The sequence below is a fragment of the Alexandromys fortis genome, unplaced genomic scaffold (assembly GCF_014885135.2).
Source record: "Alexandromys fortis isolate MF-2015 unplaced genomic scaffold, M_Fortis_MF-2015_v1.1 scaffold_8_1_9099942, whole genome shotgun sequence".
Classification (NCBI taxonomy): Eukaryota; Metazoa; Chordata; class Mammalia; order Rodentia; family Cricetidae; genus Alexandromys; species Alexandromys fortis.
The window spans coordinates 7,211,088-7,235,726 of NW_026067898.1; the positions used below are offsets into that span (position 1 = coordinate 7,211,088).

Sequence of the window (24,639 nt, forward strand, 5' to 3'; positions counted from 1 at the left end):
CCCCAAAATGATAATACAGAACCTAGAGACCCATTCTAAATAGATGGGAAAAGAAAAAAAGAATGATATCTGCCTAGAGTTGTTCAGATTAACAGTGGGTATGGGAAAGGAGTTGGCAATGTGTTCCTATTTTATCTAAAAAAAAAAAAAATCCAAATTTTAGCCAGCTCAGTCATACCCAACACCATTACAAGCTTGAGAAGTAGACTGATTATGTCTCTGACAAACACTCCACAGTGTTTGGTAGAGTTTAGACTCTAGAGGATTAGAAGAGTAAAACATAGGAGAGGGGGAAATGTTAGCGTTGATGTTTTTCCTTGGAGAAGAAAAAGACCAAAGCCACGTTTCAGCAATTCAAGCAACAATTTACATTCCTAACAGCTGTCATCTAAGAAAACGGGGTGGGGGGTGGGGGGGGGACTTAACTCTAAAGCAGAGCCAGTCACAATGCAGACACTTCTTTGCCCTCCCTCGAACGAAATGAACGAAATACGCCAGTCCATGCTTGCTAACGTTCTCAGAAAGTAGACTTTAGAGCAGCTGCCGAGAATATACTGAATTACCGAATTCCAGTGATGACTCGCGTCACAATCGCTAAGCGACTCGAAACGTCATGGAACACCTAACTCACTCTTGGCATCTCAAGGGGCCTACACACGCAAACTTACTTCACCTTCAAAAGGTAGCGGGCAGAGCATAGAAACAGGCACAGATGCCCTATCCTACAGAACTGGCAGAGACACCCAATCCCAGAAACACGTCAAACAGGAAAAACTACATCTCCCAGAATGTAGCGCGAACAAGAACCCGGTGCGTGGTGGGACGTGCAGTGGCGCTGTCTGAAACGCCTAGAGAAGTTTCCTGTTCAGGCTCCACTGTCGCTCCACACTCTATAGTGATTCAAAAATAAGCTAGAAGTTGATAAAACCGCGCCGGCAGGTCGCTGTTATTCACAACATGATACTTCTGCGGCAAAGTAGTTTCTGAACAACTTCCGTTTCCGCTTGGCCCATTGCCTTGGAAACGAGGATGCACAACAATCTGGGTGAAGATGGCGGGGCTGAGCAGCTCGCAGATCCCCGACGGTGAGTTCACGGCCGTGGTCTACCGGCTCATCCGCGACTCCCGCTACTCAGAGGCGGCGCAGCTGCTGGCCGCCGAGCTGCAGAGGAGCCCCCGCAGCCGCGCCGGGCTGTCGCTGCTGGCCTACTGCTACTACCGCCTGCAGGAGTTCGAGCTCGCTGCAGAGTGCTATGAGCAGCTGAGCCAGATGCACCCGGAACTCGAGCAGTACCGCCTCTACCAGGCCCAGGCGCTGTACAAGGCCTGCCTGTATCCTGAGGCCACGCGGGTCGCCTTCCTCCTGGACAACCCCACCTATCAGACTCGCGTCCTTCGTCTCCAGGCTGCTATTAAGTACAGCGAGGGCGACCTGCCAGGAGCCAGGAGCCTGGTGGAGCAGCTGCTGAGTGGGGAAGCTGGAGAAGACAGTGGAGGGGAGAATGAAAAAGATGGAAAGATCAACATGGGTTGTCTGCTCTACAAGGAGGGACACTATGAAGCTGCCTGTTCCAAGTTCTTAGCAGCCCTGCAGGCCTCTGGCTACCAGCCTGATGTATCTTACAACCTGGCTTTGGCATATTACAGCAGTCGTCAGTATGCCCCAGCTCTAAAGCACATCGCTGAAATCATTGAGAGAGGCATCCGTCAGCACCCAGAGTTAGGTGTGGGCATGGCCACCGAAGGCATTGATGTTCGAAGTGTTGGCAATACCGTAATCCTTCACCAGACAGCACTGGTCGAAGCCTTCAACCTCAAGGCAGCCATAGAATACCAACTGAGAAACTACGAGGCGGCCCAGGAAGCCCTCACTGACATGCCGCCCAGGGCAGAGGAAGAGTTGGACCCTGTGACCCTGCACAACCAGGCTCTGATGAACATGGATACCAGACCTACAGAGGGGTTTGAGAAGCTCCAGTTCCTGCTGCAGCAGAACCCCTTTCCCCCAGAGACCTTCGGCAACCTGCTGCTGCTCTACTGTAAATATGAGTACTTTGACCTGGCAGCTGATGTCCTGGCAGAGAATGCCCACTTGACATACAAGTTCCTCACGCCCTATCTCTATGACTTCTTGGATGCCATGATCACTTGCCAGACGGCTCCCGAAGAGGCTTTCATAAAGCTGGACGGGCTAGCTGGCATGCTGACTGAGCAGCTCAGGAGACTCACTAAGCAAGTTCAGGAAGCAAGACACAACAGAGATGATGAAATTGTCATAAAGGCCGTGAATGAATACGATGAAACTCTCGAGAAGTATATCCCTGTCCTCATGGCCCAGGCAAAAATCTACTGGAAAATTGAAAACTATCCCATGGTGGAGAAGATCTTCCGCAAATCTGTGGAATTCTGCAATGACCATGATGTGTGGAAGCTGAATGTGGCCCACGTCCTCTTCATGCAGGAAAACAAGTACAAAGAGGCCATCGGCTTCTACGAGCCCATCGTCAAGAAGAACTACGACAACATCCTGAGCGTCAGCGCCATTGTCCTAGCCAACCTCTGTGTCTCCTACATCATGACAAGTCAGAATGAAGAAGCCGAGGAGCTGATGAGGAAGATTGAGAAGGAGGAGGAACAACTCTCCTATGGTGACCCAGACAAGAAAATCTACCACCTCTGCATTGTGAACTTGGTGATAGGAACACTCTATTGTGCCAAAGGAAACTATGACTTTGGTATCTCCAGGGTTATCAAGAGCCTGGAGCCTTATCATAAAAAGCTAGGAACTGACACGTGGTATTATGCCAAAAGATGCTTCCTGTCCTTGCTAGAAAACATGTCAAAACACACGATCATGCTGAGGGACACTGTTATTCAAGAATGTGTCCAGTTTCTAGAGCACTGTGAACTTTATGGCAGAAACATCCCTGCTGTTATAGAACAGCCTTTGGAGGAAGAGAGAATGCACATTGGGAAGAATACAGTTACGTATGAGTCGAGAAAATTAAGGGCTCTGATTTATGAGATCATTGGATGGAATATGTAATTAATTAAGGCTGTCAATGACTTTTATGATAATGACTTTCTATGTAAACCTTCCATTTTACCTGTATCTAGTTTTTGCTATTTGTGAGACTTTGTACATTTTAGTGTAATACAAGCACTATTAACTACAACCTGCCCTTTTAGATTACCCATCAAGTATAGGAACGGAGAAAGATGTGTCTATCATGTTTTTAACTTTCTGGTCTGATGTATATTGGGCATATTTGTACTTATATTATTGGAACCAGACACTAAGTTCGGAACCTAGTAAAATGTAATTAATGTCTTTTAGGAATCATCCCAGGGGTTGTGTCTTCTCTTTGCACAACTCCCATGTTTTTATAGAGAATTTAGAGTACTTATCAGTTTCCTAATATAGCATTTTGTCCAGATTAAGTTCCCTAGGCAATAAATGGTTTTGCTAGTGTACAAGATTCAGTAGATTCACGTAACAAACTACAACACGAATAAACACTACAAAAATTATATAAAAGAAAAATCCTGTGATGTCTTCTTTCCTTGAGTTAATAATTTGAATATATGAACAAATTATACTGTTGCTGCTTTTTCAAATACTTTATCTTCATTTGTCTCACAATAAGTACGATCAGCGCTAAGCAGAGAATTCAGTTACCTTTTTATTCTCTTATAAAAATATTAGTTTCCTCTCCCCCTCCTCCTCGCAGTTACCAACTCCCACCTCCTTTCTCCCCCAGATTCACTCCTCCATATCCCTCCAGAAGAGAACAGGCCTCCCAGGGATATCAACCGAACATGGCATAACAAGTTACAGTAACACTAGGCACATAGCTTTATACTGAGGCTGGATGACCCAATAGGAGGAAAAGGGTCCCAGAAGCAGGCGAAAGCGTCAGAGACAGTCCTCACTCCCAGTGTTAGCAGCCCCACAAAAATAACAACAACAACAAAACCCTAAAACATAACATTTGAAGAGGACCTAGCCCAGATCCATGCAGGCTCCCCGATTTTCTCTTCAGTCTCTGTTAGCCACAATGAGCCCTGCTTAGTTGGCTCCGTGGGCCACGGAGAACTCAATTATTAATTTCTTCCTTTGGCTGCACAGTTTTGTTGTGTTTTCTTGTTTTGGCGACCTAGGTACACAGACTTTTACTTCATTATCATTACCCTGTCCAAAATGACCCCTCTGTTCCCACAACTGATGAACAAGTCAGTCCTGGAACGTAAGCTCACAGACTCCTTGTTTGTTTCAATCTATGACTGCTGGTTTTTCTGCTTCCCGCTGAGATTCCTACTCATTTTAATCAACTTACTTTTTTTCTGAATCCTACCAGAATAAGTGTTTTTCATCCTTTCGTCTCTGTCTTTCCATAAAGGCAACCCAAATTTTAGAAAAAGCAACAATATCAGGCTGAACCACAGATGATTGCTGACTTTGAATTTCCCACCTACAAATTCAGCAGTTTCTTAGGTTCAACCTAACCACTGTCAATCAGCAGACAGAAAGCCCCTGCCGTAATGCGAAGATGATTGTCCCCTTTGGGGATATTTCAGCCACATAGATATGGCCTCAGCAGATTGACCTGGATGCTTCACTCCACTAGAAAAGACAAGCTGGCTTACTCTGGGGTTAAGGCAACTGCAATAATGATCTGAGCTGCTGTCGTCCGGCAGGGTTAGTCTGATCCCACGCCAGAGGAGTATCAGGGGTGAGTGGTCTCTCTGGACTGGCACCATAGCACATTCCAGGCCTTTGATAACAACTGTTGCCACAGTAGCTCTGGGTGCCTCTCAATCTCCATAGCCCCGTAAAAAATGGAAAGTAAATGAACTGAAATTGTATTTTCAAAAGTCAACATTATTTTTCCCTATTTCCTCTTAACTTCTAAAAAAAAAAAAAAGTATTGAATAAGTAACATTAGCCACTAAAAAGCAAACATTTTCCAGATTCCCGTCTGCAAACCGCTCCGCTTCTACTTGACCACAGTTTGTTTATGCAGGTGCTGTTTGTGGTGCATGTGTGTGCATGGCCTCATTTTTAGAACATAAAAAGCTTTTCAGAGATGCTTTTAGCCCAGGCAGCTGGGCAGTTAGGATTTCCTGGTAGCGTGGCAGCCAGGAAATTCTGACTGTTCTGCCACCAAGTGACAGAATAAAGCTCAATCAGGCCAATTGTCTCCTGCCGTACCTTGGCTCTCCCGAGAAGCATCACTGGCTTCAGCAACAGCAAATCCCAGGAGCCAGGAGCTGAGGCCTGGAGAAGCTGGGGGGGGGGGGGGGACCACTTTTGATTTCTCTGGAGTTTTTGCTGTATTTTGTTTTTAGCATGTATGTTTAATGAATTTTTACATTTTTTTATTTAGAGTGCATTAGAGTGCAAATGTGCATGTGTCATGGTGCTTATGTGGGCTAAGAAACGCTGTTTCTTGATTTTAAAATGGCTTTGCAATGCCAGCCCCTCCCCTCACGTTTTGTTATTTGATTGACAGACGAGGCACAAAGTGCTGTTTCACGATCCTCACGCATACACTATAGTACTAAAAACACTTTTCTTACAAAGGGAATGATCTATTTCTGAAGCCTTACTCGTTAATGTAAAACCTGTGTTTCATGCTTCTAGTCAGCCCTGGCTCTCCAAATACAAGAGTTTGAGCATGCTACCATACCAGAACTTTAAGGCAAAAACTCAACTATGGGTGTCACAACAATCTAGGCTCAGTCACCCACAATATGCTAATAAACCAAGAGTGCTGAAATGCAGGAAAAACACACAATTGGCATGGCCACGCTAGGATTGCCAAGTAGAGTGTGACCTCATATACCCTTGTGGGGATAACAAGATTTTAATCAAGAGGTTTGGAGTTTTGATGTGGGATTCCCCTCTGTATGCTATAAATATGTTTTATTACTATTGGTTAATAAAGAAAATGCTTTGGCAGAATATAGTTAAGCGGGAAAACTAAACAGAATGTAGGAGCAAAGAAGGTGAAGTCAGGGAGACGCCATGTAGCTGTGGAAAGATGCCAAAACCTTACCAGCAAGATACAGCCTCGTGCAATACACAAATTAATAGAAATAGGCTAATTTAAGATGTAAGAGCTGACTAGGAATACGCCTGAGCCATTGGCCAGTGTTGTAATTAATATAGTTTTGTGTCATTATTTAGGTCTGGGCAGCAAACAGTGTTGTAATTAATATAATTTTTGTGTGATTATTTGGGTCTGGGCAGCCAGGAAACGTAAGAGCAGTCTCCGTTACAGAGCTTAACTAACAGAGCAGGTGGCATTCTGGGCCAGTGGGTCATTTTCTCTTATGATTCTAAAAAGGGTTTGGAGAAGACGACAAGGCCATCAATTGAGGGGAGCAACTGTGACTGCTCCCCTAAGGTGCAACTCCACCAGCAGCGTGGTGGCTCTCATCAGAGGTGGTGTGATCTGGGAAACCTGCTGCTGTTGATCAGGGGAGTTTTGGAATCTCGCCAAAAAGGTGTTTACTCATCTTGAAATCCAAGATAACTTTAGAAGAGTGACCAAGGAGGAAAACAGAGATAAAAAAAGAGTGTGGGTTGGGGTGTGGTGAGCATGATGGCAAACACCTTTAACCCCAGCACTCAGAAAGTAAAGGCACGTGGATCTCTGTGAGTTTAAGGCCAGCCAGGGAATGTAGTTTCTCAGTACCTACCACCACCACCACCACCCATACACACACAGTGCTAGACATGCTGCAGGATTCGGACTGTTCAAGGCACCTCTCTGAATGTGGTTTCTGCAGGATTCGGACTGTTCAAGGCATCTCTCTGAATGTGGTTTCTGCTGTAGCATGGGTGGTGCACGTGGACAGACTCACACCCATTCACCAGAGGCAGACTACTAGAAACCAGGAGTACTGATGAAGGCAGGGGTGGCTCATCTGCAGCGACACTCGCCCTCGAGGGGTGACAAGACTGGATTAAAGGACCTGCACAGAACTGCCATGAGAAGCTTGGCTCCACACGAGGATGCCTTGTTTGTGGGAGGTGTGGGCTGGATATGGGTTACCATTACTGTAAGGAACACAACCAAAAGCAGTTTGGAAAGGGTTTTATTTTAGCTTACAGCTCCACATCACAGCCCTTCACTGAGGGAGATTAGGGAAGAACTGGAAACAGGAGATGCAGAGGCTATCAGAGAATGCTGCTTACTGCCCTGATTCCCGTGGTTTGCTCAGCCTGCTCTCTTACATAATCCAGAATTCCAGCCTAGGGGTGGAAACGCCCACAGTTAACTGAAACCTTCCCAGAGCAATCAACTTTGAAAATGCACCCATTTTGCCCACAGGCCAATCTGATTGGGAGCACTTTCTCAAGCCACTTGATGTTTTCAGTCTCAGATGTTGAGGTCTAACTACAAGACCCCCTAACCCCCACCAGAGTAGCCGCAGTGTGCCTGCTAGTCTAGCTACATTTAGTGCATTAAAAATGAATTAGGTTGCCTTTTCGGGGTTTTGTCCACATCTCTCTAAAAGATTCTTCTTAGCATGTGTATGTACAATGTTCATGTGTCTAGATACACTTGTGGGTGTACAGATTACATGCATGAAACCCCAAGGTTGATGTTGAGTCTTTATCAGTTGCTTTTCCCCTATTTTTTTTCCTATTTTATCTGCATGTATGTCTGTGTACCACATGCACGTAGTGCCCATGGGAGCCAGAAGAAGGCATCAATCAGGTTCCTGGAACTGGAGTTGGAGACAGTTGTGAGCTCTATGTTCTGGGAATCAAACCTGGGTCTTCTGGAAGCGTATCCAGTGCTGGCAACCACTGAACTATTTCTGAGAGAGAGGGTGCTATTAGCAAGATTTGAATGAGATCGCGAGGAAATAAAAGTTCAGTAAATAGTGATTGGTTTTAGAAATGTTTTATTTGTTCCCAGTACATCTTTAAAAAATCACACATGGGCATTTTTGTCCTGAAACAACACAGTCTATGAAAAACCAATAAAAGGAAATTCTGAACACACACCAAAGCGTGGGATATGGATTACGCACTGGGCCCTTGTGGAGACAAATGGCACGGCTCCGTGTGAACTTGACAAGCTCTAGAGAACCTCTCGGAAAGGTNGTCACATCCACTTTAGACTCCAGTGTGAAGGGAAGAACTGTTGCCTATGCGTTAGTTACAGTGGTATAATGGCTTACACATACATTTTACCCACATGTAATTCCCAAAAGATGACCACAGTACTGGCAGAGACATGTACTGCCATGGAGGAAGACTCAGGATAAGATATTATTCAAGTTAAGTTGTATCAGAGCAAATTATTTCACAGACTTAGCAAAAAAAAAAAAAAAAAAAGAACAAAGCTGTATAGAACACACCTACTTCTCACAGGATTTACTACTGCCCAGGAACAAAATACTCATTATTCCCAAGGCATCTCTCACACACACACACACGCACACGCACACAAAGACAGACACGGAGCATAAGGTCTAGTACCCTGCTTCCTTAGGGAGCTGTGTAAACAAAGTCAAAAGCATACAGTGGGTGTCTCAAGACTTGCCAAGCCCTATCTTAGGGTTACTAGGGTGGGACAGCAGGAATAAAGAGCAGACACAAATCCATCCCACCGAATGACTGGATGTCTGAGTCCAGGTTAAGCATATAGCTGATTAAATATATAGATAACCCAACCAACACAGAACAGTGTTTCTACATGCAATCACCAAATTCTGATGTGTTCTTGGAGAGAAGAACCCTGAATTGCTAAACCCTCTCTGTCTTTACAGCATACCCTCTCTCGTTTTAAATGTTTCATGGAAGAAAAGAGAAAAATCCCAAGAAGGCACTGTGAGCTTTAAAAGGACAGTGTTTAATAAAAGCCCATTTAGATAAACTACACTGATCCAGGCATTGCAGCCCTCTGCGAACAGTCCAGGGTAATGGTATTTCTCAGGGCGAGTGTATGCTGCTGGGAACACTAACAATGTCATCCACATGGCATGTGCAGCTGAGCAATCTCTGCTCTCAGGAAGTAAGCCCCTAGTATCTAGAAAGAAAAAAAAATCACCGGACAATGTATTACTTATTTCTTCTTTAAAAATAAAACAATATCCTTTGGGAACAACAACAACAACAAAAAGTCTTTTCATACTCACAGAACTAGGTGTAATTCTGTGAGTGTTCTTTGGCTCAAGAGTAGTATACATCAGTGATCTTTACTCCCTCTATTAAGGAATTGATTGTACTTATTTAGAGAACGTGAGGATGTTCACTGTGGCCTTCCAGGTTTGAAAGGGAATGCTCTGAACACCACCTAAAGGTTTAATATTGGTTAAAAAAACCTGGCGACTGATGTAACTGAATTATGATATATTCAGCCATAAGGCCAAAGGGATTCAGTCATAGGCTGTCTAGATTATGCTACATTAGCAAACTTACAAAAATTATTTTTTATTTTCAAATCTATGGAAATATGAAGTGAAAAAAGTTGAAAACATATGCAAACAGAATAAAAACAGCTTCACACCTCCTTTTGATTAAAAAAATCATAAGCCATGTCCATTTTATTAATAATGTTTCTATAATCTCTTGACATTATACAAGCAGTTTTTACAGTTAAGTTTCACACTGAAGACGAACACTATTTGGCTTAAGGAACAGAAAGCTGGGTTACATCCTTCACGTCAGACACATACTTCAACAATTGAAGAAAACCTTTTATACTTTCTGGATTTTCCTCTCATTGTATATTTTTTTTCAGTAAAGAGAAAGAATTAAATGAATTTGTAGGCAGATGGCTCCTATTGGAACATAAAGACCTGAGCCAAGCCAAGCCCCCACAACGGACAAAGCACAGGCAGAAGCTCAGAGTCTCCAGTCCTAATCTGCACCCACTGTGCCCCTCCTGTGCTCCCCGCCACAAGCAGAGCCCTGGGTAAAATCGGGAGAAACCCCTCAAGATTACTACCGCGCTCCTCAGACTGGACACACCTCCCACAGGCAGAGCTGTGCTCGAGCACTGCCACGCAGTGTGAAGTGGTCCCTCTCCATCACGTGTTCTGACAGTGACAGCAAACCCAGCTCCATGTGGTGCCATACACTTCATGTTAGGACTTGGCAGCTTCTCTGATCGCTTACAGTTAGAAGCTGTATGAGAGAACACGACACAGGAAAATCTCTGGGATTAACATGCAGAAAGGCTTTCTCAAATATGCAAATTAGCATTCCGTTACAATATTCCGGGGGGGGAGGGGGAGAGTTCTTGCATGTGTTTATATCTGATACACACCGATGGAAGCTTGTCTTTTATTGAGCTTTTGTTTTCCAAATTAAACTAACAACACAAATATGAATACTAGAAGGCTTCCAGATTCATAAATAATCTTAGATCAATATTCCTATAATATGTAAGCATTTCAAGTACCAACGTCCCATTCCTGAAAAGAGTAGAGTTTAATCCTGTATTCTCTGATGAAATGCTGGACACAGGAAGCATATGGCCTCCACAACCCAGCTAAGAGTCTCAAAGGACGTAACATGAGACTCAGTTCACTTATGCGCCACTGTATGTCACACCACACATTAAGGCAACAGTTTCTCCAAGGTCCGCAAAGCCTGTCCATTTGAGTCTTTAGTATTAGATCTCATTAGCAGCAAGTTCCCATTCCCACTAAAATCCCAACCGACATGTGATGTCATCAGATTTAAGCAAACTATTACACATATGGCTGACTTAAAGAAGGGTGAGTCAGTGCTAGGTTCTTCTGAGTATCAAACAGGCTGCAGCTTTTAAATTAACTAACCCATGCATTAAGATGCTTCAGAAAATAGCATTCTCCTGGGTTAGGCTCATGGAACCACGTGCAGACACTTCTGAAGGAGGCAAGGCTTAAGTGCTCTGTGCACATTCGCAAACCCGTGCTCCTCTGAAGACAGGTCTACACTGAGGCGCCTCCCAGAAGTGGGTGGGAAGGTTTCCTGACATACAGACAGTGAAACTGTACTAATGAGAGTTCTCATGTTTCAAAATGACCCCGCTTGAGATTATTTCAGATACAAAATGTCATGACCGCTATAGAATCAAGATTGGTGAGGTCTGCATCCAGAGATAAAAAGAAACAAAGACATAAACTGCTAACCTCCACAGAGCTCAGGTTGGATGGCAAACCCAACAACTTCAGGAGCTAGTTACCTTTACAGCACAGATTGCCGAGGTTGTGGAAATCTGAACTCCCTGGGGGAAAGGTTTTAACAGTCACATGCAAGGAACTGAATCTGCTAATAAAACTGTTTATTAAAAATAATTCCTTGGAAACATGTATACACTTCCAGTGAGAGGTTGGAATCTTACTAAATGTTACATTTCAATTCACCAATTAGAGAATCACCTTCAAGAAGAGATGCATTTTATAAAGAATCTTACAATTCGAGAGGCAATTCCTTGAGTGTCCAACTATTTCAAACCATCAAAATCTTTAACCAAAGACATGGAAACTTTATAATCGAAAATAAATCATCAATAGAGAGGCAGCTTCCAAAAAATAAATATTGAGTTTTGTTGTTAAACTAATACTTAATATTGATTTTTTTCCCTACAGATTTAAATTTGTTAGTTTGAGGCCAATTTTAATAGTTAAAAATTATTTATCATTTTGAAGTCTTAAAAATATCGTTTTGTCAATTTTAAATTTTCACTGCTCTGTTTAAGGCTACTTAGATATAAAAGGTATCAAACTGCCCCAACATATTTGGAGCTGTTGCTACATAGACAGACAGTGTGTCCTTCTAAAGGATCGTCTGCACTCTGACTTACATTATCTGATTAAATATTTTAAAAAATTATCAAAAGTTAGGTATTGCATTAAGAAAAGAACTCATCTCACAATGTGAATCAGGAACCTCAACAGTGATTTAAAGCAACTGTTCCACTTATTTCAAATTCCAGTTTTGAATGTAAAAATGTCTGCTAAATATGATTAATATTCTCCTTTTATTTAAGAAATAGAATATTTCAAACTTGTGATTATGGCATACATTTTAAAACTTAGTTAAACCAGTAATTCAAAAAGGCATTAAACCATTATTAAGAACTGAACAGAAACTACTTTTCCATAAACATTTATCAGGCTATTTGTGGCTAATTAGAAAAAAGATTGTTGTCTGTGAATTTTATAGAGGTTTTCAAATCCAAGAGTCAACTAGCGACTGTTTCTTTAGCCAAGTAATTCTTTTAAACTGGAGACAGCAGGTTGAGGAGCCTTCCTTTTGTTCACACTGCAGCTGCCTGTGCAGCTTGGCAACAAGCCTGACAGAGACACAGGAGGACTGGACGGTGGACAACGGCCTTCACCATAGTAAGGCAGCTGTTCTTACAAAGCTTATTATGGATGACGCAGGAGAGAACAACAGGTTATCCTCAGTGACACACCCCGCTAGAGACAGACACAGAGGACAAAAATGCGTCTGCTCACAGAGTAATCTGTATGTTGGCAATTTAAGTGTGCAACTGTGTATTCACTTCAAGCAAAGCTTAGGCTGAGCACCGTATACAGATGAAGGGTGCTAGTGACAGACTGCTGGCTCTGTCCCGAGTGTCCTCCCGTGACAACTTCCTCCCAGGAAAGGACGCTTTTAACACACACACACAAATCTCTCTCCCCAGCAGAATCTTTGTTAGATGTCTGCTTTAGAGAAATGTTGTTTAAGAAAGGACACACTAGAGGCTAGACAAGACGCAGATGACACAAGCTCCCTCAGCTCACCTAGAGGAGCACGTGAAACCGCTGGCCGTGCCCTCAGATATCGGGCAGCCTTGTGCTGCCTAAAGTCTGAGATGACAACCAGTTAGTTGGCTCTAAACTGGAATACCTACAGTGAGAGAGACCTAGGAACGCCATCTGTCAATCTAGAGCTGTAGAAACAAACACAGAACGAAAACTGACTTATTTGAAACCAACAAACATAGCTGAAATACAGTCCATGATATATTTGATTACTGGTATAACCATAACTGATGACTTTAAAAAGATAACATTTTTTCATAATGATATCCATGGAGTTACAAAAGGTTTCTGTTTCCAAAGATGTTACTGGGGTCCACATATTCCTTGACAGACTTTAGCATCCCAAAGCCGACATCAGAGATGCTTTCCTTTAGCCACTGCTTTCGTAACTTGCCCACTGGAAAACAAAATCAAAAAGGCTTCAGTACACACCTTGAATGCTGGAAACCAATCAATCTTGTGACCATGAGTGAGCAAACACTGTGTGATAAATGCTTTTATTCAAAAATGAGAAATGTTTTGCTTTACTTGATTTATTGAGCCCACTAGACTATCAAGCTCATTAAGCCCAATGCATTCCCAGGGGAAGTCTGTGCCCCACACTGTCTCCTTTCTCTGTCAACTATGAAATGGAGATTGAAAGAAGCATGGACTGAGATTACTTTACAAATAACAAGATGAAAAAGATCATGCTTATCAAAAGCCTACTCCCAACAAGTCATAATTTTGTAGAAAAATGAAGCTTGCAGAAGAGAAATATCATAGAAAACAAATCTGTTGGGCAGACCTGACAAAAATGACAGACTAGCTCTTTAAAATATTTTCAGGTGTATAGTTAAGAGAGATGAGAAAATCTGACTCAATGGTTCTGCGGGGAAAGATCCAACTATGAATCTCTCCAATCAAAAATTCTTTTCCAAGTGCTTTAAATAAACCCATGTACCCCAAATAACAGTTATATTCTTGTCATTGTTCTGCCAGACCCAAACGTGTTTTGGTTGTTTTTGTTTTTGGCATACACAAAAGCAGGTGCTTGATTTAAATTTAATTTCCTTTATGAACTGTTCATTTTATTTTTTTTCCTTATTTTAGTCTTACAAATTTGAGGCAATAAAATATCACAATAATTAGCAGAGTTAATTATTTTTAAAGGCACTAAATAAAAACATTTTCTATCTAAAATTTTTGTGAGGGACAGATAAAAGAACCCTGACATTCAAACTTGCTTTGGCACTGAGAGCAAAGCAGTGTATTCAAACATGACAAAACAGGGATTCTAGTTTACACTACGGCTATTGCATGAAGCTCTTCTCAAACATATGCATTATCATAATAACTGAGTTCAAATGGTCACTTTGCACAAATGTTCATTAATGATCCAGAGTCATCAACAGAGATTTAACTAGCCAACAGAGATGGGAAGCCTTTCATAAAAATATCTGGCCTGTCACTCTAAAGTGCACTCCCATTTATCAGGGTGCAGCAATACATCACAACACATGCCATCTGGAACCCTAAATACCACTTCCGCTTAGCTCAAAGCAGCTTTCAGGTCCAGTTTTCTAGGAAACCATCAAATCACCATCCAAATAACAAATGGCAGATGCTTCAGAAAGCAAGGTGCTTGTGGCTGGCGTAGGAAACAACAAAGCACTGAGGTGTTACAATACAAGAAGCCAAGTCTAGTGGGGGGAACCTAAAGTTCAAAGCGGAAGTTTCTGTTTGGAGAGCTCTCTCTGAAAGCAGAGACTTCTGGAGCAGCCTCCACCTGAAGACCTAGCAGGACCATCATCACCTCGGCACTGTGCTGCGGCTGAGCTTTCTCATCTGCAAACAGATCCACGCATTCAATTATAACATCCTAAACAAGTTACAAGTCCACGCTTCCAGGTTTGCTCTGTGAAGCTGACAGACAAGATGGACAAGCAAGCAGCAGCGAGTCTGAGTTGTGGAAGGCGCTACTCATGCTGTGGCAGCTCGGGGACAGGGATGAAGAGCATCAGCGCCAGTCTCCACGGTTATCTGTAATATAGCTTCACTGAATGTGTCCTGTGGTTATGGATGTAATTGTCCTGAAAAGACGGCAAACAACTGCTCCAACAAGATGGAGCACATTAGCAGCTCGGCAGGACGCCCAACAGCTAGCTTGTCTGCCTGGTTTCACACCTCTAGTAATAATGCAATTCCACAAGGAACTGAACCATTGTCTGAGAAGCCACCCAACAGCCATTGCATACTTAATGAAGTCACTCACCAAGCACTGGAAAACAGAAGGTGCTTGGAGTGCATCATTAGTTCTGTCAGAAGGATAATTTACACATCTATCTTGTCAAATTTTCTATGGTTTATACTTTTACAATAATCAATCTAACATACATTTGATTAGTGAACTAGCAAGCAGCGGGGGAGAAAGCATAGCAGTGGCCCCTCATAAACATGTTTGATGAAAGAATTTAACCCATTGGTGGTGTTGGTCTGTGAGCTCCTGCTGTCCCTGAAAACAGAAACGGCAAGGCAAGGGGCTGAAAATCATGGCTTACCCAAGTAAAGGGACTAGAAACCTTTGGTTTTGCTGAGCACATGAAGTGGATGGTACTGTAGAATAAGTGTGCAAAGAGGAAGCATAGTTTAGAAAGAGGCATCCGGAGAGACTTACTAATCAGACAAGGACTGGAAGCAGCTCTGGGATTCTGGGGAACTCTGTAGGAACATCTGCCTGCGATGCATCAAGAAATTAAAGCAGCACAGACCTACGCCCAGAGAAGGAAGTGGTTTCAGAGTACAAGACTTTCTTTGCAGAGCCGGACCACAATGTCCTTCAGAAAATTCTTTTTTTAAAAAAGATTTATTTATTTATTTATTATGTATACAACATTCTGTCTCCATGTATGTCCACACGCTAGAAGAAGGCGCCACATCTCATTACAGATGGTTGTGAGCCACCATGTGGTTGCTGGGAATTGAACTCAGGACCTCTGGAAGAGCAGCTCTTAACCACTGAGCCATCTCTCCAGCCCCCAGAAAAATTTTAAATTGCTATATTCATCATTTAGAGGCCACACTCGTCTGTACACATGTGTCACATGTGATAGACACTTACATAGTAGCACCTTAAATATTACACAGCTTATTATCTGAAAAGAAAGTTCTCTTTATGTAGCATGTCATATCATATCAAAAGAATGAATGAATAGCAACAAATATTTGCTACAATATGTGTTAACACGACAACTTCTACATATCTACTCTGTAACAGCCATTACAAAGAAGCATACATGATAAAACTTAGGCTTTCTACACCAGTTATCCCATGTGTGCTGTTAATGGCTATTAGAGAAACTAATGGCTATCATTTTCTGCTTAAACTGAAAATGAATTTCACATTTTAAGTCTGATCTCCAATTGTGTCTCTGTGTTTATTTACTGAATACACAGGATTTTTTTAATGTGTTCGTCTATGATTGAGAAAATGAGAGGTTCCAGGATGGTTTTTAAAATCACTTACTTAACATAACTCTGGAGAGATTTGGCAATACTGTGTTTTGTAGTATAATATGTAGCATTCAAAAATGGAGAGGCCGGAGAGATGGCTCAATGGTTAAAGGGCTTGTTCTACAAAGCAAAAGGATCTGAGTTGAGATCTTCAGTACCCATGTAAATGCTAGGTGGGGACAATTGTCTGTAAACATAGTGTTGGGTGTGGGCAAAAAGGCAGGTCCCTGGGGCTTGCTGGTTTGCTGGCCTAGCACAGAGGGTAAACCCTAGGTTCAGTCAGAGTTCTTATCTCAAAAACTAAGGTGCAGAGTGAATAAGAATGATGCTCAAGGTAAACCTCTTTGGTCTCCACGTGCACATACTGGCATGTGTACACCTACACAGGGACGTATGTGCACATGCACACACACGAGTTGCACCCCCCCACACACACACACGGTAAGGGTGAAGTTAGTGGTGTCATGTAAAAAAAAATGCGGACATGATGGCTAACCTGACCCACAAACATTATCTGGAACTACTCTACATGGTTTAAGAGACTGAAGATTTAGCAGAAATCACTAAATAATTCTATCTTAAAGAGCTAAATCTGGGCCAGCTGAACACAGAGGTCTCTTTATTAAATATATTTAATTTGTTAGTCACAGTTTGACTATAAGGGCAGAAAGAGTTTTATACATTTATAAGAAAGAACAAAATGGGAGGACAGGCACAGTGGTAAGTGCTTGCCTAGCATGCTACAAGAGTCTAGTACTTGGCAGAAGGGAGGAGGAGACAGAGAATGAAGTTGACCAGAAAAAGGAGAAAAGAACAAACTATAATAGACCGTTTATCCAGGAGCTTACTAAAGCTTTAGAACAAAGCAGAATTAGCCATGCCTAAAGTAACAGCCATTATTATACCAGCCACGTCTTGAGAACTAAGGTTGTAGGACATGTCCAGTATGCACAGGCATGACCTTAATCTCCACCATCACAAAATGAGCAACAACAGACAAAACACCACATCTAACACAAGTATCCATTCGGCCTTAATCTGTAAATCAGATTTTTAAAAAGAAAATCAACTAATTTTTATAGGAATGCTTTGAGGAGTGACTTTTAAAGCCTCCCTCCAGCAGAGTATGGTACATGTGCTTCTGTGTGAATGTAGAGGCCAAAAGAGGATGCCGGGTATCTTCCTCCATTCCTCTGAGGCAGGGTTTCTCACTGAACCTGGTGCTCACATTCCCTCAGCTACAGTGGCAGCTAGGAGGCGCAGGTGAGATTCCTGACTCTGCTGCACTCAGAACTGAGGTTACAGGACTGTACCAGATGCCCAGTTTGTTATGAGGGTGCTGGGATCTGAACTCTGGTCCTCATGATATGCAGAAAGATTCCTGACCACTGAGTCATCTCTCTCCAGTCCCCATCAGCTTCTTACTTCCCATTAACTAACTTTATGAAACTACTGTTAGTGCTAATGCTGGATGGACAGCCAACAGCTCGTCAGGTGACTCTGGACACTCTGGGAACTGTCAGGTACTAAAGAGAACAGAGAAAACAATGGACAGTCTGACTCTGAGTTAGTCAGTAGAGCTAACAATGCTTATTAAAGGGAGACTCAACTTTGAAGGGCTCTGACTTGCATATATATCTGCTTGTGCCATAAAGCACATTGTGGTTGGCTGGTTCTGCGGAAACTATATGCTTCATAAATGCCAGTCAACAGACCTCTACCATTAAAAGTGACAACATCTAGCCTTTAAGAGAACCTGGGATAGGACTATGACTCTTTATGACTCCATAAAAGAAACCAAATGCTCAAAGGCCACTAAACTATATATCTGTGCCATCTGCTAATGAAACTTCTGACATTAAGAAAAACTCATGAATACTACAGACTTTACAAAAGCAATTAAAATTCAGTAGGTATGTGGGTTTTCTCTTGTTGGCAACATTTAAAATGCCTGTTTTCTTTCTGTCTTGCTGGTTTTCTGTGACAAGGTCTTGATCCCATCCTCAGCTGCCTGAGTGCTGGAGTTACACCCAGGCCCATCACCCACCAGGCTTGCCAGCAATGCCAATTCTGTGTTTTTGGTTTTGTTTTGGCTTTTTTTTTAAATCATTTTTTTTAAAGATTTATTTATTTTTTTTATGTATACAACATTCTGCCGCCACGTATGCCCGCACGCCAGAGGGTTTTGGTTTTTTTTTAATGCTAAGGGTTTGTCCACAGTTTATCTAATGGCTCTGAATGTTTGAATAGCTCTTTTGAGGCTAAAAATGGAAAAGAAATATCAATAGTTAGAGTAAGTAGATCACAAGAACCAGATTCAATCTGTCTTCTGCGCCATCAATGAGTTTGGTACACTTAAAATTTAAACCAGAGGAGAACTTAGTGTTTCTACAACAGAGACCAAGTGAACAGGTTAAAAAAAAAAATGAAACAGATAAAGGTAGAAAATTTTATCTTTATTGAAGACTGAGTAATGTTTTATTGTTCTTTGTAATTCAGTTACATAACATAGTATCTACCACACAGTAAGTTAGTCAATAAATTTAGCTGAAGTAAAAAACAACTGAGTTATTCCTAAGACATTTTAAATATGGCAGGGATTCAAAATCTAGTAAAGCAATGTAGTCTTTATTTCCTCAATTGCATTCATCCTGTGTTCCCTTTATCTTGACATTATTCCTTGGAGATACCCAGAGCTATTCTGTAGTAGGCAGAAGGCACGACACAGAACTCCAAATTCTCATTTCTTCACAATTTAAGGACTCTCTGGACCTTACTGGTGATTCTTAATTGTAGTGACTGGTATTTAGCAATACCTATGGGTATTTCTGGCTGTCCTAATGGGACAATTGTTATTGCCACTGTGCTGGATAGTTTTATGTCAACTTGACACAAGCTAAAGTCCTCTGAGAAGAGGGAACCTCAGTTAAGAAAATGCCTCCATAAGACCGGGTTGCAGGCAAGCATATGGGTATTTTCTTAATTAATCGGTGAGGGAGTGCCCAGCCCATGTGGGTGGTCCATCCCTGGGTGGAGTGAGCCACGGGAAGCAAGTAAGTAAGCAGCACCCCCTCCATGGCCTCTGCATCAGCCCCTGCCTCCAGGTTCCAGCCCCATTTTAGCTCCTTTCCTGACTCCCTTCAGTAATGGATTACAATATGGAAGTATAAACCAAGTGAAACATAAGCCCTTTCCTCTCCAACTTGTCTTTGGTCATGGTGTTTCATCAATAGCAAGAGCAATGCCTATCCTTAAAATAGCCATGCCTATCCTTAAGATAGTCATGATACTGTTAAACATTCCAAAACTCATAGAGTAGTAACCCACCAATAAAAAATTATCTGGCCAAACTGTAACTAATGCCAAGACTGAGGAACCCATGGGTCTCTATGCTTCCAAATGTTCACTACTAGGAGCCCAAACAATTGACATAAAGGTACACTGTCATGGCTGTAACTAACTGGATCAGCAGTAGCTAGTGGCACAGTTCTGTGTAACATGAGGAGCTGCTTGTTGGGGTTTCTGTCCTGCCCAGTTCCCACAGCCAGTAACCACCAAAGAAATTACACAGAGGTCTACATAACTTATAAACTGATTGGTCCATTAGCTCAGGCTTCGTATTAGCTCTTATAACATATACCAGCCCATTATTCTAGTATATGTTAGCCACATGGCTCGTTTCAGCGGGGCAGGTCACAACCTGCTTCTTTGGTGGTCTGGGAAGGACTGTGGAGGGAGCTTCCTTCTTCCCAGAATACTCCTGTTCTCATTGCCCCACCTCTACTTCCTGCCTGGTTGTCTCACCTATGCCTCCTGCCTGGCTACTGGCCAATCAGTGTTTATTTAAAACATGATTGACAGAATACAGACAATTCTCCCGCGCCAGTTCTGCAGGAAAATATTGTAAATCTAGACTGTTTACCATAGTGGCCATTAGTTACACATAGATAAGAGCATTTGAAAAGTGGTTAGTGTAACTAAGAAAGTGAATTTTTATTTTACTTAATTTTAATTACAGAAATTTAAATAGAATAACAGTAGAAATAAAGTGTACCTAGCAGATTCTTTTGTTTTGTTTTGGTTTTGGTTTTTCAAGACGGCTTCTCTGTGTAACCCTGGCTGTCCTGGAACTCACTCTGTAGACCAGGCTGGCCTCAAACTCACAGAGATTTACCAGCCTCTGCCTCACAAGTGCTGGGATTAAAGGTGCGTGCCACTACCACCCAGCTCAGATATCATATTTTTAAAAGATACCATCCTTGAAAATATCTACTAGAATTTTGGTAACTACATGAAGCAGACTATGAATACCTACAAGTACCTACAGGAATATAATAATGTAATATGAGCACCCTCACATAAGGATCTACACAAAAACTGCCATAAAGGAAAAGTTCTCTTTAGTGCCCCCCTCCCCCCAAACCCCAAATCCATGGCTGTTATTCAAGCCACCATCCTTTTCTAATCATGCCCCTCAGGCTGGAAGCTACTACAAGCTCAGCACATGGGAGAACCTCACAAACACATGCTGTCACAGTCCTCTGAGCTGAGCCTCTGCAGCAGCCAAGGTGGAAGGTGGGGAGCAGTACACTCCCAATAGCTTTCCCTGTGAGCTAAAGTTTGCTGCACCTATGATAGGAATGAAAAGCTGTAATGTTCTGACACATTATGAGTTACATTTGTTCTTAACTATCTGCTGTTAGAATCTATTTACATCACTTCAGTAGAAAAATAGTTTATGTAATGCACAAGTTCTGGGAGAAAAAGTCAGCTGTAAAGAGACCAAAAATATTAACTTAAGAGGTAAAACAAACCTTTTGTTCTGTCGTGGAGATCTGATGTAAAGCACATACTACTTAGTGCTGGCTATCAGAGGCCATGGCTTGGACACTGGTGCATTCAAGATGCCGAAGAGCTTTGTCTCAAAAGCATCCACGTATTACCTGTCTCTAGTCACTTCCCCAGCGCTGATTCCTGGAAACCACTAATCTCTTCCTGACCATCTTGTCATGTCAAAACAGTTACAGAATCATAAAGAAGCCACTTGACACTGATTTTTATACACTCAGCACAGTTCCACAGAGTTGCAGCCAAGTATAGCCAACAATCCGTTCCTTTTGTTGCTGAGTAGTATATTCCAGAACATGGATTAGCAGGATTTACTTAGCCATTCAGAGGCTAAAATATCCAGGCTGTTCTACTTCGTCTTTTTACAGTTGAGTCCAGTTAACCAATTTCCCTGTTACGGATTCTCCTACGCTATTTTCTAATAGTTTTAGAGTTTCATGTTTCACATTTAAGATCATGACCCATTTGGGGCTAATTTCTGTATAAATGTAGATTTAAGTCAGTGTTCTTTTGTATGTACAGTTTCATGCATGTGTGCTTACACACATCTACAGCTGTCCCGGCATCACTTCCATTAAAGTGCTCCTGTCAATAATCTAGTCCAGGTGTGTGGCCCAAGTCCTGTATCTTCTGTTCTCTTCCACAGCTCTCACACCACAGTCTTGATTACTAAAGCTATACAATAAGACTCAAAATAAGGAAGACTTTTTTCTTTTTCAAAATTATTTTAGTTTTGTTTTATCATATAAAATTGAGAATATTTCCTAGATCTATTTAAAAAAAATGCCAAAAGCCAGACAAGAGGTTGAGCACACCTTTAATCCCAGCACTCAAGGCAGAGGCAGGTGGATCTCTGGGAGTTTGAGGCCAGCCTGGTCTACAAAGTGAGTTCCAGGACAGCCAGAGATTATAAAAAGAAACCCTGTCTCAAACAAAAACAGACAAAAAATTCAAAACAAAATAAAATGAAAAAAAAAAAACTGCTAAAATTCTAACAGAAAATGTGTTAAAAGACTGAGCAGTTTGGAGAGCACTGACATTTTCACCGTGTGGTCTTCCCTCCCACCAGTGTATGAATAGGAAGATGACTTCATTTATTCATGGGCGACGTCGGTTTCTTTAGATGGCATCTGGTAACTCTAAGAATACAAAGCCTATGTATATTTTCTTAGATTTAAGCCTATATATTTTATTAGATTCATATATATTTCACTTTTTAGTAGTTGTGAATGCTGTTGCTTTAGATTTTGGTTTCTACATTTGCTGTTAAATTTTATTTGGAATTTTGTATTCTGTATTCTTGCTGACTGTTTTCTGGATGTACTCTGGGATTGTCCATGTTCCTACCTTCGATTTCACACTACAGGATTTAACAGGTGTCCATCTCAGCCTCTTCACTTCCGACACTCCTACTGCTAGCTTCCAAGAGCAGCAGTTCTGATTTGCTTAGACACCAATATTCCAACTAAGATCAGTAAACTCAATCAGGGTATTTTGTTTACCGACAAAGGACTTGAAGTGTGATTTCAGAAAGTGGGTGTCTCAAAGCCCTAAGCCGAAGGTCAATTTAAGTGTGTGGTTAGGTTTAGCCTAACCAGCACATCAGCTGCAGACACAAGAGCTACCGGGAGTGAGTGAAGCAGACTCCCCTTCAGCCTCAAGTCCCAGACTACATCTGTTTGCTCTCATACACAACCAGAGTTAAAATAGTCCATTCATCACAGCATGATTGCAGGCAGACAAACCAGCCTGTCTGTTTCCAGAGAGTGAAAGCAACTGTTATTAATCACAATTATAGGCCAAACCTCCAAGAGAAATTGCATCAGTATTCTCTACTACTGGAACTAAAACAAAACAACCAAACACAATACTGAAACTGTCACGACATTACCTGAAGATCAATAAAGAAATATGCTACTAAGGCCAGCTTCAATTTTCAGTTCAGGAAGCAAATGAGGAAAATCTTTTATACATATTAAAAATAGTGGTCTCTCAAAAGCTTTAAAAGAAAGCCTAGCAGCACAATTAAACATGTTATTTAATTTTTAGATTAAAAACACTTCTGCTTTATGAAACTATAACAGCGATGGACATTTGAAAATTTCAAATTAAATGATTAACTTCAGAGAAGCTACTATGAAAACATTTAACTATAGCCAATTTTGTTGCCACTAATGTGAATGAAACTTATTGTTCTTTCATGCAGATTTTAAGAGACTTATCTAAGTTACAAATGAAAATGATACTGTCTGACTCCCTTAAATGTACATATCTTTTCCAAGTAAACTGCAACCCACTCTTCAGTGGTTGGTCCAAAGATTAAGTCCTCTCCTACTCCTTAAAAATACACACGTAGTGTTTTGGCATCTGCATGCAAGGCTTGTTAGATGCTATGCATGTGCCATAGCTACATCCTATAATGAACATAGGAAGTGGTGAGCTCTTGGTTTGCATGTGAGAACAACTGCAGCTCATGGAATCTGCTTCCCTATGATCTCATCAATCAGTAAATTCAGAGCTAGAAGTTCAATATGTGTTTGATTTTAAAGACTATATCCTCTCTACGTCTAGTACCCTAACCTATACATACATGTGTATGTGTATCATTCACATGCAGTCATAATTTTGACATATTATTAGGGTGTGTGTGTCTGCATGCACATGCATGGCGCTTGGGAATGAACCTAGAACCCTTCTGCATCTGAGGTAAGTGCTCATTATCCAACTATATTCTAAACATCATTTTAATCTTCATTTTGAGGCAGGATCTCAACATAAACTGCCAGGAAAGACTTGACCTACCTCAAAACCCAAGAATGACCTGAGCTTATGATCGTCTATGAATAGACGATCATATTAGTTATATAAAGACTTAGGTTGATTTTACAATACTTCTGTGAAAGTGTGTTAGCAAAGTCACTGAGCAGAATACAATAACATGAATTTCTCTGCACACTACTGAGTGCTCTTCATATGTACAATTCACATTTTGTCTTAAAGCAGATGGGCCTGATAGCACCCTCTTGTAATCCTTGTCCCTCTGGAAGAACTAGGTGGAGCAGACACTCAGTGTTCTGGGGATTGAAGAACAGAGTATCAAAACCAGAACTCTGTCACTCAAGTGGGAAACGGCAAGTGTCATCTTTACTGAAGACCTGAATGACCAGGTAGAAGCAGTCATGCAAATATCCACGAGGGAACAGCATGAGTCATAAGGGAAAAGATGTCAATTCTGAGAAATGGCAGGAAAAGCTGCATCGGAGACGAGGACAGAGATAGAGGTGGACACACCACTGCATCTCGGAAGGCCTGATAAGGTCTGGATTTTGTTCTGAATGTGAAGAGACAACCTGACTTCAAGAGAAGCTTCCCAGGCAGCAAGAGAAGTGAGGAGGGGCAGGTGAGTTAAGAGGGTACTGCGGGGCACAAGCAGGAAACAGATCTGAACTAAGGTAGTACCAGAAGAGGTGACATCTTTTGCTACCTGGAGTCCCTCACATAAATCTTCAGGTT

At 41.8% G+C, this 24,639-nt stretch overlaps 2 protein-coding genes across 5 annotated transcripts in view; one reads left to right on the top strand and one right to left on the bottom strand.

Moving 5' to 3' along the window:
• Positions 1-852: 852 nt before the first annotated feature.
• LOC126487102 (tetratricopeptide repeat protein 30A2-like) lies at positions 853-3,536 on the top strand. Its single transcript, XM_050119764.1, has one exon. The coding sequence runs from the start codon at positions 1,052-1,054 to the stop codon at positions 3,044-3,046; it is 1,995 nt and encodes a 664-aa protein (XP_049975721.1). The 5' UTR covers positions 853-1,051; the 3' UTR covers positions 3,047-3,536.
• A 4,592-nt stretch (positions 3,537-8,128) lies between these two features.
• Positions 8,129-24,639, bottom strand: part of Agps (alkylglycerone phosphate synthase) — an 89,505-nt gene continuing 72,994 nt past the window's right edge. For 2 of the 4 annotated variants that reach the window (XM_050119727.1, XM_050119742.1), the window contains exon 20: positions 8,129-9,050. In XM_050119727.1, the coding sequence (XP_049975684.1) occupies positions 8,785-9,050 (266 nt within the window). In that variant the 3' untranslated portion in view covers positions 8,129-8,784. Of the gene's footprint in view, positions 9,051-9,549; positions 13,184-24,639 lie in introns of those variants that run through there. The other 2 variants (XM_050119752.1, XM_050119735.1) reach the window with 1 other exon arrangement.